Source organism: Aethalodelphis obliquidens, unplaced genomic scaffold (assembly GCF_003676395.1).
Source record: "Aethalodelphis obliquidens isolate GAN/ISIS:26980383/991018 unplaced genomic scaffold, ASM367639v1 scaffold1, whole genome shotgun sequence".
Lineage (NCBI taxonomy): Eukaryota > Metazoa > Chordata > Mammalia > Artiodactyla > Delphinidae > Aethalodelphis > Aethalodelphis obliquidens.
Genome location: NW_020837945.1, coordinates 65,975,916 through 65,994,875, shown reverse-complemented (window position 1 = coordinate 65,994,875; position 18,960 = coordinate 65,975,916). Strand labels below are relative to the sequence as shown.

The 18,960-nt window shown below is 44.5% G+C and overlaps 1 protein-coding gene across 2 annotated transcripts in view; it reads left to right on the top strand.

Annotated features, from left to right (window-relative positions):
- The window catches only part of GPR156 (G protein-coupled receptor 156), a 93,841-nt gene extending 90,763 nt beyond the window's left edge, over nt 1–3,078 (top strand). For both annotated transcript variants that reach the window (XM_027105832.1, XM_027105825.1), the window contains one exon: nt 12–3,078. In XM_027105832.1, the coding sequence (XP_026961633.1) occupies nt 12–1,361 (1,350 nt within the window). In that variant the 3' untranslated portion in view covers nt 1,362–3,078. The remainder of the gene's footprint in view (nt 1–11) is intronic.
- Nucleotides 3,079–18,960: the final 15,882 nt, after the last annotated feature.

Here is an 18,960-nt window from a genome sequence, read left to right as displayed (position 1 = left end):
TTGTTTTACAGAAAAATGCTGTGATTGAAAGCTTGCAAGAACAAGTAAACAACGCCAAAGAGAAGCTGGTGAGGCTGATGTCAGCTGAGTGCACCTATGACCCCCCCAAAGGGGCTATCCCGCCTGCCTCTTCCCACAGCAAGGACATCCTGGCTGCAGCCCCTCCCCATAGCCTAGCAGCTCAAGGGTCTTTGAAATGTCTCCCTGACTCTCTGAGTGATACCACCCCGGCCACCCAGGACTCCCAGAGTACCTCAGCACCTGCCTCAGGTGTACAAGGCGTCAAGGGGCCTGTGGAGGACACCAGCCCCTCACCGGGGCAGAAGGAGAAAATTGCTGCCTCCCAAGACTTTTCTGACCATTTAAATTTGGGCTGCAGCCAGAAGCCGCGGGCTGAGCAAAGCCAGGGTGTGGAGAGAAGAGACCAGGTACCCATGGCCCTCCAGCAGGGTCTCACGCCAGGTGGAGAAGGCTCTGTTCCTCAGAGACAGGGGCAGCTGGAGAACTCAGAGGGGCCCCAAGCGCGACCGTCAAGGGTGAATTCAGTGATCAGGGAGAAGCTTCAGGAAGTCCTCCAAGATCTGGGCCTGGGCCCTGAGGCTCCCGTCCCCCGTCCCCCGTCCTGTCCCCAGCAGCCCTGGAAGAGCAGTGCCTGCTGCAGCCCCCAGAAGATGCCCCTCTCCAAGGAGCTGGGCTTCAGCCCGTACATGGTGAGGAGAAGGGGCGTGGCACAGCGGGCTCGCTCGCACTTGCCAGGTTCTGTGCCCTCCTCTGTGGGGCGTCGGGTAAACAGGGCTGATTCTGGGGCACGCACTGGGCGAAATGTGCAGGACAGGGACAGCCCCTGCCTGGACCCCCAAACTGCAGATTCCAGAGTAGCAAGACCCTCTTCCGGGAAGCCTTTACTGCTCCCAGCTCCTCAAGGCAAGGCAGACTCCCCGGAGGGCAGCAAACAGTGCCAGACAGAGCCCCAGGGAGCCGAAGGGAGCCGCGCAGCCCTTTCTCACCAGCCTTCTGGTCCTGGCCAGGCACTGTGCCCCGCTGCCCCACGCCGAGCCAGAGCCTCGCCAGACCTGCCTGAGCAGCGGCTGCAGCGGTCCCCAGTGCCCCCAGGCTGCCCTTCCCTGTCTCCTCCACACAGCTACCTCGACACAGAATCCAGCAGCTCGGATGAGTTCTTCTGCCGCTGCCACAGGCCCTACTGTGAAATCTGCTTCCAGAGCTCCTCTGATTCCAGTGACAGTGGCTCGTCAGACAGCGACCCTGAGCCTGCTGGGAGGCTGGCTTCCTGGGAAAAGCTGTGGGCCCGCTCGAAGCCTGTCGTGAACTTCAAAGATGACTTGAAACCCACACTGGTGTGAACAGCAGAGCAAGTCTGGACGTAGAGCTCTGTCCGGGACAAGCCATACCATGGCCTGTTGTGGCCTTCGGGGAATAGACCAGTGCCTTGCATTGGACCAGCCCTTACCATGTTTCAGCTATGCTCACTTGAGCACTGTGGTACCTGGAGCACTTCTCGATCTATACAAAGAGGGGTATTGCCTGTCTTGTTCCTACCTCACCGCATTCCTGTAAAAGACTCCAGCCGAGTGCCCATAAAGGATACCCTTGGATAAAAGGTGCTCAATGAGCACAGAGGGTCTTCTGTCCTGGTCAGCCTATAATGTACAGAACTCTTCATATATACCCGATGGATGGCTGGGTGGACAGACAGATGGAGAAATGGAAGGAAAATTTCTGCAGAACCAGAGTTGTGAACTGTGATCCACCAGACTGGCTTTTTGGCGGCAGACCTGCTAGGAAGGCATCTCCCGTGTCTTTGGTTGGCCCGCTCTCGGCAGGGGCTTGTTTTGTTTCTGCTCAGCTTTGTGAACGGCACCACCCCTAGGTCCCAGCTTCCAGCCAGACTCAGCTCAGAGCCAACTGTACACCTCTATTTGGTGTTCATGTCTTTATACCGTTGTGGCACCTCAGCAGCATCCCTGAGACAGTCAGGTGTCCATGGGGCCACAGGTGACCCAGATCTCTCTCCTGGGCTCAGATGGCACCGGAGGCCCACCGCATTGACTTTGCCAGTGGTGCAGTTTTGCAATAGCAGGAAGCACGCACTGGCGATCTCTGTTGAGGTTGGGGAGGCCCTATTGGTCAAGAGGATGCCAACTAGGGCTACATGACCACTGATGGCTACATAAACCTAAAAACAGAAAATGGGAAAATAGAAAGGAAGAAATGGGGGAGAAGGTAGGAAAGAAAACAGGTTTTGAACGTTTACCTTGAGTCTAGCATGGTACTTGGAAATATCAAATATCGGTAATTCCTTATGATCACCCCATGAAGTAGATACTCTCGTTCCCACTTTTACAGATGGAGATGATGAGGCTTAGAGAACTGAGGTAGCTTCCCCAGCGTCACATTGCTGGAGAGAGGCCCATGTAGCGGCCCATGTGAGACTTGGCCACAGCTCACAGGACTCCAAGTGGGTAGACTTCCCTGGGGCACATCTCTTCACTTGTTCTTCTGGGAGTGGCGGGCAGAGCATGGCAGGCCAGACAGCAAAGCAGGGGTAGTGTAGGAAGCTGCAGTGCAGTCACCCTGCAGTCCAGGATGACAAAACTGGGCCCCTCACCTCGGGAAGCAGCCCTCCACTGCCTCAGGGGCCCACTCACACCTCCCACGGCAGCTGGGGAGTTGGTGAAAGATAAGTGCCAGGATCTCATCTGCTCCCAGAGCTGGGTCCACTTCACTTGTTGCTGAGCTAGTTGTCGTTCACAGGCTGTTCCCTGCTTGTTCACTTGTGTGTGCATCTGTGTGTGTACTTATGCTTGTGTGCAGGAGTTTGGGCCTCATTAGGTATGTCTGGAGGGGAGCACGTGGCTTTAAATGTCTCACAGAAGATGTATCACAGACTCTTGGTGGACCTTGTGAATCTCCAGACACTGGACCAGGAGGCCCTCCTGGTAACACAGCTTCTTCTATTGTCTACTTTTAAATACAAATATCATAATTTATTCTGCGTGTGGGCTTGTAGTTTCTGCTTGTGCTGTTTGTATGCTGTCCAAGTGAGACCTTAATAAAAGAAATGGCTCTCAAGGCAAGTCTCTTCAGAAATTGTAGTTTGGGGCTGGGGAGGAGGGGCACAGACAAGACTGAACCACCCAAAGGCGTGGAAATGCAGCAGCCATTAGAGTTGCTGCTGGCTTACCCTGGGTTCCAGGTGTATCTTCTACCACACTTCCATTTGTAACAGATTCTTCTGTGGTCTCCCCGTGCAGCTTCCTATCCCAGAAACACCCGTGGGTAGAGGAAACTCTGGAGACCCTCAATTCTTCCCACCCACTGGGGATCCTGTGGTTGGGCTTCACCTCCTTCAGCTCCTTTCCTCCCAGTATGTCACCGCTAGCAGCCTACTGTTCAGTAGTGTGGAATATGCAGGCTCTAAACCTGGCAGTGCTTCTCTCACTCTCTCTGCTCCTACACCCTCAGTTCCCTCATCCCAGCCCTTCCGCATCTCCATCTCTCTTCTATCTAGACTTTCTTTCCCCTCTTTGTGCATCTTGTGAATGACTCATCCCTCAAGGCTCAGAGCGTTCCCAGGTAAAAATGACATCCCCTAGTTAAATGAAGAAAGATGTTTTGGGGACCAGGCTTCACACTTAGTTGTATAGAAGCTTCTAGTATCCATTTTTCCTAGAATGACTTTGTAACACTTGCTAGACTTTGTTGAAAAGATGGAGAATCTACCCTATATTTTCCTTATTTATCATTTGGTTTGAAAACTGTATGCCAAGCACCACAACTTCCTGCCCCAGAAAACTGTCTCCAAATCTATTGCTTACTGTGTACTACCTCCGCACCCACTGCTCACCAGCTTCTTCCCTAGATCTTTTACTCAAGACCAGCTAATCCAGTGATGAAATTCTTGGAAGGATGAGTATGCCATGACTTCTGGCCTGCTCTTGATTGTTATGCTCTTGAAGAAAGGGCAGAAACTTGGTGCAAAGAAATCCTAGAGAAGTAAACATTGCCTCTGCTATTGTCATCGGGGCTATGCCTGTCTCTGTTGGTCGTAAGGTCTGGCATGAAGCCCAGCCTGCTTCTTACCCAAGTATATGTTGCTTTGCTGATTGAAATCTTAGGGTTGGAGGTGACCATCCTGATCCCAAAGTCTGCCCCTGTCTCTGGCCCGGGTCAAACTCTCTTTCCTTAAAGGATCAACTTGGCCTCCCCGGAGCTCAGGAGAAAAGAGCATCAGATGTAGGAGGCATGTTTTTAACGAACCATTTCACTTTGAAAACGGTAAAGAGAAAAGTCAATGCACATTCCACAAAAATCTCTTCTGTGTCTATATTTATTTTATTATATTTAGATGTGTCTCCTTCACAGATTGCAAGTTCCTGAAAGCACTGAGTGTGTCTTCTGCATCTTTGTATCCTCAAGAGTAGCCATCAGAGAGCTTTGCACAGAGTATGAGCCCAGTAAATGTTTGATGGATGGATTTCTGGGCAGATAAGTAGATGAAACAGAGGAAAAGAAACAAAGGAAGGCAGAGAACCTGTAATGCAGCAAAAAGGGAGGCAGAGCCATCTGGCTTCACTGCCTTTCGATGAGGTAAGAATAAGAAACAACATCACTGAAGAACCCAGAAGTAACTGAATTCTGAAAAAGACAGTACTTTACGTCTCTTAGAGGGAGGTGAGGTAGAGTGACAGAGTTACTGGAAGAGAAACAAAGTTACTGTGTTAAAGGTGTTCTCTTAAAGATGCTTTCCTCACAGGCTTGTAACTAAGTAGCCAGCAGTACTAGCAGGAGGACAGTCTGTTCATCTTTCTCACCATCATCTTCCTGAGTCCCCTTTCCCAGAGCCCCAAACAAAGCAGTTGTCTCTGTTCCCTCTGGCTGCTGCACGTCTCCCAGTGACAGCCTCTGGGCTTTATTAAGAGAGGTCTTAATGCAGAGATGGCAGCCTTGGGACTGAAAGCAGGAGAGAGGTTACTTGTCCTCAAGCTTTGCTCTTCCTCACATCTGGTACCCACTCTGATCTCTTCCTCCGTGAATTGTTTCTGATGTTAGCATCCCCAACCGAACTGCATTTGAATAAGGGAACATCTTAGAATGTTCAGTTCACTATCAAGGTCACAAAGAGAAAAGAAATGCCAGTGTCACGAGGCAAAATAACCTGTTACGAGTTTGACAAGATCTGGGATCAATGCTTCCCAACCCTTTTCTTTCTTTGACTTACCTTTGGATGTCTAAATATACTAGCAAGACACGTAGGTTCAGAGAATAAGTGCTTGGGAAGGGCCCTGGAAAGGTCTGTGGGTGACTAAGAGAAAAGCAAGAGGGCATGGAAAAAGGAGGGAAGGAGGGCAAGAAGTGCAGAAAACTGAGAGAGAGATGAGGGAGATGGGGTGAAGGAGGAAGACAGAGAACCAAAGGCACCCTGCTTAGCTTTGTCCGTGGACATTGTCTCTCTTGTAAATGAATGTGCTGGTTCCGGTCCGAGCTGAGAGAAAGTGGGGCTCACTTCTATGAAGAAGGGCAGGGAAACCCTTGCAGAGCCCTTTCTTTAGTGTATATGTAACCATTGGTTCATTTCTCTACTTTGCCGCTAGACCGTGAGCTTCTTGGGCCTGCAACTTGTTATAATTATCTGGGTGTACCCAGCACCCAGCACTGTGCCTGGTGCATGGGTTGATGCTCAGCAGATGTTTGTCAAAAGAAATCAAGAAAAGAGTGGCCTCGCCAGAACTGTCTCAAGGGGGACCCCAGGGAGGCCACTCATAAGAGCTGAGGTCACCTGGGAAGCAGGGCTTAGATGTCTCATCGCGGACTGAACTGCAGTGCTGTTGATTCACTGAGGTTTAAATGCTCTGTGATAGTGCCCGGACCCTTTCTCAAAAGAAGGCATTTCAGATGGGCTCTCTTCTCCACTAATTTTTGTACAGTAATTTTCCCCATGAACTGCCAGGGCTTAGAGTCACCCATGTGACTGTGTGACTTTCAGCAAGTTGCATAACCTCTTTGTAGCTCAGTTTCCCCAACTGTAAACTGGGATAATAACACCTACCTCATACAGATACGAGGGTTAAATAAGTTAATATTAATTATTGATTTGAACTCTGCCTGGCACATAGTAAACATTATATAAGTGTTTGTCTTAGAAAGTTGTTTGGGAAACACAGCTTTATATTTTAAAAGCCTCTTTATGTTTTCTTGCTTTATTCCAAAATTCCCATTCCTGTGTTCAATTTGTTACTGATGGAAGGGTCTTCTAAACAGATCTGGTAACGTGAGGATGGCCCACTTCTAGTACAGCAGAAATTTCTCCCTGAACCCCTTCAGCCCACTTCTAGGACAGCAGAAATTTCTCCCTGAACCCCTTCTAGGTCAGGTTCACTTACTGTGGGGTGAACATCCACCTGCAGGACTCAAATATTAGGGCAGGCCTAGGGAAAAGTACAGTTGAAAGTCAGGAAATCTGATTTTTTAGGGGGGAGACAAAGACAACTATTTTCCTTTACAGAAATATTATGCACTTTATAATAGACAAAAATATATAGGGTACCTACTATGTGCCACTTAATACTTGTCTTATTCAAGACTTAAAACAACCCCACAAAGTAGTTATTTCTGTTTTACAGATGAGGAAACTGTAACTGGGAGAGGTTGGGTAACTTGCCCAAAGTCACACAACTCGTTAGAGGCAGAGCCAAAGTTTAACTGAAATCTGACTTGATTCCAAAGCCCTTTTAGGACACCCCAACGCTGGTTCCAGAGCATGTGCTACAGGCGTGCTACCAGAAGACAGAAGGAATTTCAACCTGGCAGGGCAGGGACCCAGACTGAGGTTTTCTCAGGACACCAGGGTTTCCTTAGGAAAAGCAAGCTGGTCTGGTTCTGTAAGCCTATTGCAAAACCCTTCATTGCTGAGTCATTGAACAGCATATTCACGGCTGGAAGGGAGCTTTCTTTTTTTTTTTTTTTAACATCTTTATTGGAGTAAAATTGCTTTACAATGGTGTGTTAGTTTCTGCTTTATAACAAAGTGAATCAGCTATACATATACATATATCCCCATATCTCCTCCCTCTTGCATCTCCCTCCCACCTTCCCTATCCCACCCCTCTAGGTTGTCACAAAGCACCGAGCTGATCTCCCTGTGCTATGCTGCTGCTTCCCACTAGCTATCTATTTTACATATGGTAGTGTATATATGTCCATGCCACTCTCTCGCTTTGTCCCAGCTTACCCTTCCCGCTCCCCATGTCCTCAAGTCCATTCTCTACGTTGGCGTCTTTATTCCTGTCCTGCCTCTAGGTTCTTCAGAACCTTTTTTTTTTAGATTCCATATATATGTGTTAGCACACGGTATTTGTCTTTCTCTTTCTGACTTACTTCACTCTGTATGACAGACTCTGGGTCCATCCACCACACTACAAAAAACTCAATTTCGTTTCTTTTTATGACTAATATTCCATTGTATATATGTGCCACATCTTCTTTATCCATTCATCTGTCAATGGACGCCCAGGTTGCTTCCATGTCCTGGCTATTGTAAATAGTGCTGCAATGACCGTTGTGTACATGACTCTTTTTGAATTATGGTTTTCTCAAGGTATATGCCCAGTAGTGGGATTGCTGGCTCATATGGTAGTTCTATTTTTAGTTTTTTAAGGAACCTCCATACTGTTCTCCATAGTGGCTGTATCAATTTACATTCCCACCAACAGTGCAAAAGGGCTCTCTTTTCTCGACACCCTCTCCAGCATCTATTGTCTGTAGATTTTTTGATATGGCCATTCTGACTGGTGTGAGGTGATACCACATCGTAGTTTTGATTTGCATTTCTCTAATGATTAGTGATGTTGAGCATCCTTTCATGTGTTTGCTGGCAATCTGTATATCTTCTTTGGAGAAATGTCTGTTTAGGTCTTCTGCCCATTTTTGGACTGGATTGTTTGTTTCTTTGATATTGAGCTGCATGAGCTGCTTGTAAATTTTGGAGATTAATCCTTTGTCAGTTGCTTCATTTGCACATATTTTCTCCCATTCTGAGGGCTGTCTTTTCATCTTGTTTATGGTTCCCTTTGCTGTGCAGAAGCTTTTAAGTTTCATTAGGTCCCATTTGTTTATTTTTGTTTTTATTTCCATTTCTCTAGGAGGTGGGTCAAAAAGGATCTTGCTGTGATTTATGTCAGAGTGTTCTGCTTATGTTTTCCTCTAAGAGTTTTATAGTGTCTGACCTTATATTTAGGTCTTTAACCCATTTTGAGTTTATTTTTGTGTATGGTGTTATAGAGTGTTCTAATTTCATTCTTTTACATGTAGCTGTCCAGTTTTCCCAGCACCACTTATTGAAGAGGCTGTCTTTTCTCCACTGTGTATTCTTGCCTCCTTTATCAAAGATAAGGTGACCATAGGTGCGTGGGTTTATCTCTGGGCTTTCTATCCTGTCCCACTGATCTATATTTCTGTTTTTGTGCCAGTACCATACTGTCTTGATTACTGTAGCTTTGTAATATAATCTGAAGTCCGGGAGTCTGATTCCTCCAGCTCCATTTTTCTTTCTCAAGATTGCTTTGGCTATTCGGCATCTTTTGTGTTTCCATACAAATTGTGATATATTTTTTTCTAATTCTGAAAAATGCCATCAGTAGTTTGATAGGGATTGCACTGAATCTGTAGATTGCTTTGGGTAGTATAGTCATTTTCACAATGTTGATTCTTCCAATCCAAGAACATGATATATCTCTCCATCTGTTTGTATCATCTTTAAGTTCTTTCATCAATGTCTTATAGTTTTCTGCATACAGGTCTTTTGTCTCCTTAGGTAGGTTTATTCCTAGGTATTTTATTCTTTTTGTTGCAGTGGTAAATGGGAGTGTTTCCTTAATTTTTCTTTCAGATTTTTCATCATTAGTGTATAGGAATGCAAGAGATTTCTGTGCATTAATTTTGTATCCTGCTACTTCACGAAATTCATTGATTAGCTCCAGTAGTTTTCTGGTAGCATCTTTAGGATTCTCTATGTATAGTATCATGTCATCTGCAAACAGTGACAGCTTTACTTCTTCTTTTCCAGTTCGGATTCCTTTTATTTCTTTTTCTTCTCTGATTGCTGTGGCTAAAACTTCCAAAACTACGTTGAATAATAGTGGTGAGGGGCTTCTCTGGTGGCGCAGTGGTTGAGAGTCCACCTGCCAATTCAGGGGACACAGGTTCGCACCCTGGTCCGGGAAGATCTCACGTGCCGTGGAGCGGCTGCGCCCATGAGCCATGGCTGCTGAGCCTGTGTGTCCGGAGCCTGTGCTCCGCAACGGGAGAGGCCACAACAGTGAGAGGCTGTGTACCGCAAAAAAAAAAAAAAAAAAAAAATTGGTGAGAGTGGACAACCTTGTCTTGTTCCTGATCTTAGAGGAAATTGTTTCAGTTTTTCACCATTGAGAACGATATTGGCTGTGGGTTTGTCATAAATGGCCTTTATTATGTTGAGGTAAGTTCCCTCTATGCCTACTTTCTGGAGGGTTTTTATCATAAATGGGTATTGAATTTTGTCGAAAGCTTTTTCTGCATCTATTGAGTTGATCATATGGTTTTTGTCCTTCAATATGTTAAAATGGTTTATCACATTGATTGATTTGCATATATTGAAGAATCCTTTCATTCTTGGGATAAACCCCATTTAATCATGGTGTATGATCCTTTTAGTGTGCTGTTGGATTCTGTTTGCTAGTATTTTGTTGAGGATTTTTTATCTATGTTCATCAGTGATACTGGCCTGCAGTTTTTTTGTGTTTTTTCTGCGGTACGCGGGCCTCTCACTTTTGTGGCCTCTCCCATTGCGGAGCACAGGCTCCAGACGTGCAGGCTCAGCAGCCATGGCTCACGGGCCCAGCCACTCCGTGGCATGTGGGATCTTCCCAGACCGGGGCACAAACCTGTGACCCCTGCATCAGCAGGCGGACTCTCAACCACTGCGCCGCCAGGGAAGCCCTGGCCTGCAGTTTTCTTTCTTTGTGACATCTTTGTCTGGTTTTGGTATCAGGGTGATGGTGGCCTCGTAGAATGAGTTTGGGAGTGTTCCTCCCTCTGCTGTATTTTGGAAGGGTTTGAGAAGGATAGGTGTTAGCTCTTCTCTAAATTTTGGTAGAATTCTCCTGTGAAGTCATCTGGTCCTGGGCTTTTGTTTGTTGGAAGATTTATTTTTAATCACAGTCTCAATTTCAGTGCTTGTGATTGGTCTGTTTCTATATTCTATTTCTTCCTGGTTCAGTCTTGGAAGGTTGTGCTTTTTTAAGAATTTGTCCATTTCTTCTAGGTATCCATTTTATTGGCATATAGTTGCTTGTAGTAATCTCTCATGATCCTTTTTATTTCTGCAGTGTCAGTTGTTGCTTCTCCTTTTTCATTTGTAATTCTATTGATTTGAGTCTTCTCCCTCTTTTTCTTGATGAGTCTGGCTAGTGGTTTATCAATTTGTTTATCTTCTCAAAGAACCAGCTTTTAGTTTTATTGATCTTTGCTATCATTTCCTTCATTTCTTTTTCATTTATTTCTGATCTAATGTTTATGATTTCTTTCCTTCTGCTAACTTTGGGTTTTTTTTGTTCTTCTTTCTCTCATTGCTTTAGGTGTAAGGTTAGGTTGTTTATTTGAGATGTTTCGTGTTTCTTGTGGTAGGATTGTATTGCTATAAACTTCCCTCTTAGAACTGCTTTTGCTGCATCCTATAGGTATTGGGTTGTCATGTTTTCATTGTCATTTGTTTCTAGGTATTTTTGATTTCCTCTTTGATTTCTTCAGTGGTCTCTTGGTTATTTAGTACTGTATTGTTTAGCCTCCATGTGTTTGTATTTTTTACAGATTTTTTTTCCTGTAATTGATATCTAGTCTCATAGCGTTGTGGTCGGAAAAGATACTTGATACGATTTCAATTTTCTTAAATTTACCAAGGCTTGATTTGTGACCCAAGATGTGATCTATCCTGGAGAATGTTCCATGTGCAGTTGAGAAGAAAGTGTATTCTGCCACTTTTGGGTGAAATGTTCTATAAATATCAATTAGATCTATCTGGTCTATTGTGAAATTTAAAGCTTGTGTTTCCTTATTTATTTTCTGTTTGGATGATCTGTCCATGGATGTAAGTGGGGTGTTAAAGTCCCCTACTATTATTGTGTTGCTGTCGATTTCTCCTTTCATGGTTGTTAGCATTTGCCTTATGTATTGAGGTGCTCCTATGTTGGGTGCATAAACATTCATAATTGTTATATCTTTTTCTTGGATTGATCCTTTGATCATTATGTAGTGTCCCTTGTTATCTCTTGTAACAGTCTTTATTTTAAAGTCTATTTTGTCTGATATGAGAATGGCTACTCCAGCTTTCTTTTGATTTCCATTTGCATGGAATATCTTTTTCCATCCCCTCACTTTCAGTCTGTATGTGTCCCTAGGTCTGAAGTGGGTCTTGTAGACAGCATATATATGCGTTTGTTTTTGTATCCATTCAGCCAGTCTATGTCTTTTGGTTGGAGCATTTAATCCATTTACATTTACATTAGTTATCAATATGTATGTTCTTATTACCATTTCTTAATTGTTTTGGGTTTGTTACTGTAGTTCTTTTCCTTTTCTCGTGTTTCCTGCCTAGAGAAGTTCCTTTAGCATTTGTTGTAAAGCTGGTTTGGTGGTGCTGAATTCTCTTAGCTTTTGCTTGTCTGTAAAGGTTTTAATTTCTCTGTCGAATCTGAATGTGATCCTTGCTGGGTAGAGTAATCTTGGTTGTAGGTTTTTCCCTTTCATCACTTTTAATACGTCCTGCCACTCCCTGGAAGGGAGCTTTCTAAAGCTACCCAGTCACTCCTGCCCCCTTCAGGAAGTTAATGCCAAACACACGGGATATTGAAAACAAGCAAGTCCCTTGTTTAAAAAGACCAAACCCAGTCCTCCAAGCTGAAAGTGTTTTCTCAAGTGTCATGCCCTTTAAGTGGGAGAAAAAGATGATGCTAGGCAAGGGCCCCAGAAGACCCCATGATGACTAGAAGTGGTGCAGACCACAGGGCTTCTGCAGAGAATGGGGGAGGGCCATAGAATCTCTTCCACCCAGGTCTCTACATTGCTGAAAAACTTTCATTGTTCCCACTTCCTGCAGGATGAACTGTCACCTTGCTTTGGGATTCGAGGCCCTCCCTTATGGATCTCAACCCTCCCCCATTCTCAACTTGCCTAAAACTCCCCTCCTGGCTCCTGCCAAATGGGTTTACAGTACGTTAAGCAGAGCATGCCAGCACCCACCTCAGGCTCTCACTTTTGTTCACACCAGCCCCTCCCTCCCTCTAACCACCCCAGCCTAAAGTGACCTTGCGTTCCTCTGACCAGTTTCAACTGGTCTCGGAATTTATTATCTTGAGCTGTTATATAAGTCCTTCATTGTTAACTTTTCACATGTTCATTTCTTGCCTCTCCTACTAAATTATTAGGGACTGGAGGTCAAAAGCCATGTCCAATTTATCATTGCACGTCCGCAATATCTTGCGCAGTGCCTGATGCCTCATAGATCTCAATCAACATTTCTAGGTTTATTTTGAAGACTGACCAACTGTCTCTTTGTTCCCACCTTTCTGTTTGTACCAAGTGGGTCTTGAGCAAACAAACAGGAGTTTGCAGTGTTTTTCTCTCAGACTGTACTTGAAGTATAGCATTTCAGAGGATCTCTGCTATCTCATTAGTTGAGAGTCCATTACATGCCAAGCATTATGATAGAGGCTTGCAGATAATGCTGGAAGAAATCAAGCTAACAGGACCCAAGTAGTAAGATTCCTAAAACTCTGGACCCAATTTCCCCAACATCCTCAAAACAAACAAATACAAATCAGCAGCGGTGAAAGCCACTCCTCTGGATTGTTCCCATCTATGAACACCTACAGAAAGCTGAAGCCTCCTTAAAAAAAGGGACACCAGGTTGTTTCTGCTGTTGTTGCTACTGCTCCCACCATAAAATATAATGGAGAGTCAGAAACAGGATACAGATCTGTCAACACATTCTTCTGATGTCACAAGCAGGCACTTTTATACTCAGGAAAAGGAGGCCGGGCCGTACCAGTGGAATGCAGCCAGATGTCTTATTTCCAACAGTTATCCCTGTCACTCTGGAACTACAAGAGTCTCACGACTGGCCCAGTGTGGCCTGGGTCTTGCATACAGAAGCCACTGCTCTCAAGCCACATGCTAAAAACTTTCTTCCATCTGAAGCCCTGCCTATAATTTCCAGGACATCCCAGATCAAGGTAGGGTCTTGACATTAGTATTTTAAGTTCCCAAAGTGATTTTCATGTGCAGCCAGAGTTGAGAGCCCCTGGGCTTTGGCTCTGATCTCCTGGGACACCAGAATGAAGCTTCTGGGTCCTGCCACCATCTCCATCCCTACGCTTTGCCCAACTCCTGGCCTGGAGCAATCCTACCCCTTCCTAAGCATAGACTGCAGGGGTTAGGAAGGTAGATGGATTATAAACATTCTATTCTCCCCTTACTCTCTCCACTTCTCTCCCTTCATCTCAGGTGTAGGTCCCTCTTCCTCCGTGACCCTTTCCCGCACACCTCAGCCCACTTCGCCCTCCCTCTGCAACAGCAATGATCCAACAGCTGCCCAGCACACACTCACTCATGTGAGGCGTGCAGCCCCTCGCATGGATATTCATCTCTCTCCCGAAATCACAAACTCCTCGGAGACAAGAGCCATTCTTTTTTTTTATTTTAGTGGTTTGAGAGATGGCCATTTTTAAAAATTAATTAATTAATTTATTTTTGGCTGCTTTGGGTCTTCATTGCTGCACGTGGGCTTTCTCTAGTTGTGGTGAGCGGGGGCTACTCTTCATTGCAGTGCACGGGCTTCTCATTGCTGTGGCTTCTCTTGTTGCAGAGCATGGGCTCTAGGCGCGAGGGCTGCAGTAGTTGTGGCATGCAGGCTCAGTAGCTGTGGCTCTTGGGCTCAGTAGTTGTGGTGCACGGGCTTAGTTGCTCCACGGCATGTGGGATCTTCCCCGACCAGGGATCGAAACTGTGTCCCCTGCATTGGCAGGCAGATTCTTAACCACTGCGCCACCAGGGAAGTCCAAGAGCCATTCTTTGAATGTCTTTATGCTCTGACAGGGATGAGCATGGAATGCTGTGTACACAATAGACATAAGAGGTGCTTAAATATTAATAGAGAGAGAGAGGGAAGGGAATGAGAGAGGATAAATTCTTATTCAACAAATATTTATTGCACTTCTATCATAAAGCAGGTGGAGAAACAGTGAACAAGTAAGTAAAAGATAAAATTTCCCAGATAGTGGTAAGTGTAATAAAAAATAATTAAACCAGGGTAAAGAGATAGGAAATGGATGAATAAATAAATCAATGAGTGAATTTATCAAATGTCTAGTAAATGCAAACTCCACAAACATTTAATTTACATCCACCCAGGGTTTTCCTCACCAGCTTGTACAAAAGCAGAAGGGGGCCACTGAGTGTCTATATTATTTTGCTAGGGCTGTGGTAACACCACATACTGGGTGACTTAAACAACAGAAATTTATTATCTCAGTTCTAGAGACTAGAAGTCTAAATCAAGATGTCAGCAAGATTCCTTCTGAGAGTTGTGAGGGATCTGTTCCAGGCCTCTCTCCCTAGTGTGTACCCTAATGACCTCCCTGTAACTTAATTCCCTCTGTAAAGACCCTATTTCCAGTTAAGGTCACATTTGAGGTACGGGGGTTAGGACTTCAACATACAAATTTTGGAGGAACACAATTCAACCCATTACAGTGTCCAAACAAAGATTTCACCTTTCTATCAGGATCCACAGAGTTTACCACTTAAAGATTATTTTGTTCAGTTGTAAGCTCCTTGAGGGCAGGAACTGTTTGTTCATACCTATCTCTCAGGTTACTAGGACCATTCCTGGCACATGCAAGATATTTCACAAATGTCAGATTGAATTCACTTTTATTCAAGAAAACCCAGAGTGAAGGCAAAGCCATTTAACTCAGGAAATCAAGAAAGGTTGATAGCCTACAGCAATTCCTGGAATTCTCTGAGTCAATGGAAATTATGTTTCCATGACACAGAATCTGTCTAGATTTCTTAATTAGGGGTATTTGCATGATGAGAGGAGACTTGTTTCTGAATAGTCGTTACTTTCTTCCTCTCACATCAATGGCCTCTGCTTCTGACATCAGAATTATCTCTACAGCAACTACATGAGTCACAGAGAGTAGGTCTGGCTCTCAGTAGGGGAATGAACAGCAGGAAAGAGGGAGCACATCTTAAGATAGAGACCCCTTACCAAGATGTACAGGAGAAAAGGAGGGCCCACAGCTCAGCCTCTCAGTTACCAAATGCAATAGAAACAGCAATTAGCTTTAACCAAGTGTCTTCCCACCTTCAGGATATGCTGCTACTTCCCTTCCAGCTGCTCAGTAAAGGTCTCCAAAGCTCCACACCAGCTGAGCCCCCCGCCCTCAGTCCCTGGATCAACTGTGAAAAGCTCAACATCCAACAACCCAGAAACAAGACACATGGGTGTGAGAGGTGCGAGCCGTTACCTCCATCCCGCCTGACGCTCGCTGAGCTCTATTATGCGCTTACATCGTTCCCTACAGACTTCAGATACGGCATCTCAGTCCAACCACCTCAGATTCTCTGAATGGGGGTGTTCCAGACCTGAAGACATGCTTCCCATGTCTTCTTTCACCACTAAAAGTGTTGAATGAAGATCTTAGCAAGGCTTTGTCAAAGTGGGGCAGCATTCTTAAGATCTGTTTGTTCAGATAATCAAAAAAAAGAAGTCAGATGATTACGCAGGAAAGCGTTCCCATGCTTTCTCTTCCATCTATAGCAGATGTTCAGTTCTCCAGGTTGGACACCAAGCAAAACCCTAAGAGAAACTTTTGGAAGATGATCCAGAAAGCTAAGGCATATCAATCCAAATTCCAGCCAATAATAAAGGAGAGAACATTTTCACTGCTGTGAAGAGGCTGCTGAAGAACCACAGTGCAAGTGAAAATGGTTAAAAACAATGAGGGGCTGTTAGTAGTGTCTGTGAGGGAATGAGACCAAATCCTTGGACTACAGCTTCCCCCGGGAGCTCTGGGGAGAGGACTCTGGCAGCAAATGCACACAGCTTATAATTACAGGACTTTCGACCTTCACTCCGGGAAGTTGGACTGGATCCTGTAAAGGCCGGAAGGAATTTGTTTTCCCCTGTGGCCTAAGGCTTGAATTAGTGTTTCTCAAATGGAGAAGATATTTTCAAGATCTCTTTGAGATTTTTTTGAAATTTGGCTTTTTATTTTAGTGATAATATAAAAGCAAATTTTAGCTTGTTTTGAATCATCTGGATGACTTTTAGAATGTTCCATGAAACTTCAGTACCAAAGGTTGTGCTTGTGAATGTTTTCATAATAAATGAAGCTCAAATGACGTCAGGGCTTGCTGTATAAGTGAGGATTTTGAAATGGTTTGAATGTAAAAAAACTAGTGGGAGAATTGAATCATCACATGGCAGATAGTCAATGTAGACGATTGTATTGTCCAAAAATGGGCTCAGCGATATTCCTGGTCTAAATGCTCTTCCAGAACCTTGTCACTATCCCCTTAAGAGGTAGAGTCTATATTTCCTCCCCTTTAACCTCAGTGGGCCTTTGTGACTGCTTCAACAAATAGAACGTGGTTGAAGTGATGCTGCATAGCTTCTCAGGCTAGGTCATGAAAAAGATAGAGCTTCCTCCTGGCTCTTTCTCTCTGAACACTTGCCCTTGGAACACAGCTCAGGCCCCATGGAGAGGCCACACGTGGGTATTCTGGCTGGAAGACCCAGATAAGGGTCAGAAGCCAGCATCAACTGCCAGGCACATGAGTGAACAAGCTTTTAGATCAGGGGTTAGCAGATTTTTACCTGTAGGCCAAATCTGACTTATTGCCTGTTTTTATAAGTTTTATTGGAATACAACCACACCTATTTTTTTGTCTATGGCTTCTTTTGTGCTATAATGCAGAGTTTAGTAGTTGCAACAGAAACTATATGGTCTGCAAAGGCAAAAATAATTTACTATCTCATCTTTTACAGAAAAAGTTTACCAACCTCTGCATTAGATGATTCCAGCCCCCGGTCTTCAAGCCACCCCAGGTAAGTCCTAGGGTGCAGACACAAGCTGTCACCACCAAGCCTCAACCCAAATCAAAGATTTCTGAGCAAAATAAATGTTGCTGTCTTAAGCCACTAATTTTGGGATGGCTTATTTCATAGCAATAGAGGATTCAAACAGTTTGATAAGCATGCTGGATTCAAGAAGACCTTGCCATAGCAGATGATTTCAGATTCAGATTCTAATGCTCAGAGTTTATCTTTGTATGTACCAACTTGCAACAGTTCATCAGCAGCAAGTATAGTAAGTAATTACAATAAAGGATTTTTTTCATTCCCAACTCTATAAGAGTTAGATTAGATGCCTCCTTTAATTCAGATTTCAATAACATCACAATGCTAATCTTATCTGTAAGAAAAGATAATTTTACATTATTATCTAGTAAAACTTCTTTAAAATTGGTCTTCAAGACTTGCTTGCTGGCATCATTATGGTTAAGTGTGTGGTCTGATTATTCTGAACTATCAAACCAAGCTTTGATGATACTAGTGACATTCCCTATAACATACTTATGCAAACAGTTATTCTTTGCATTAAAATGAAGTCAAAATGCAGACAAAAACTAAACATGGACCCAGAACCAAAACGTTTTCTATTTTTAAACAACTTTGGGTCTAAAACTTTTGTTTTGCTAAAACAAAATATCATCTCTCACATTAAATTTAATTATATAGGGCTTCCCTGGTGGCGCAGTGGTTGAGAGTCCGCCTGCCGATGCAGGGAGCACGGGTTCGTGCCCCGGTCCGGGAAGATCCCACATGCCGCGGAGCGGCTGGGCCCGTGAGCCATGGCCGCTGAGCCTGCGCGTCTGGAGCCTGTGCTCTGCAACCGGAGAGACCACAGCAGTGAGAGGCCCGCGTACCGAAAAAAAAAAAAAAAAAAAATATATATATATATATAGAATTTTGTGGATTTTTAGGTTCAGTTTGATGATTTGGTTTTCTAATTGCCTAACCTGTAAACAGAGCTGTACACATAGGATTCTATACCTACTTTTACACATACATATGTGTATGTGTGCGTCTGTGTGTGCAACATCAGAATAGGCGACCGAGTTTATCTGTAATGTATAATTTTTTTTTTCCTTTAAAAGAGGCCTGTACAGGGCTTCCCTGGTGGCACAGTGGTTGAGGGTCCGCCTGCCGATGCAGGGGACGCGGGTTCGTGCCCGGTCCGGGAGGATCCCACGTACCGCGGAGCGGCTGGGCCCGTGGGCCATGGCCGCTGGGCCTGCGCGTCTGGAGCAACGGGAGGGGCCGCGGCAGTGAGAGGCCAGCCTACCGCATAAAAAAAAAAAAAAAAAAAAAAAAAAGAGGCCTGTACATACACAAAAGGACAAATATTTTATAATTCTACTTATGTGAGGTACCTAGAATAGTCAAATTTAAAGAGACAAAGTAGAATAGTGTTACTAGGGGTTGTGGGGAAAGGGGAATGGGGAGTTATTATTTAATGGGTGTGGAATTTCAGTTTGGGATTATGAAATATTTCTGGAGAGAGATGTGATGATGGTTACCCAACAATATGAATGCACTTACTGCCACTGAATTTAACACTTAAAATGGTTAAAATGGTAGATTTTATGTTATTTCTATTTTACCAAATTAAAAAGAGAGAGCGGCCTCTACCTTACTTAAATATGAGAAATCCCAGCCCAAACTAAGAGCAGCTGAGGATCTCTCTGGGATCTTCCCTTCAAGCCTAGATGCTTAACCTAGACCTCCGAGATTTTAACGCTCAGAAGGTGAAAATACCCCCTTTGGAAAGGGCACCAAAG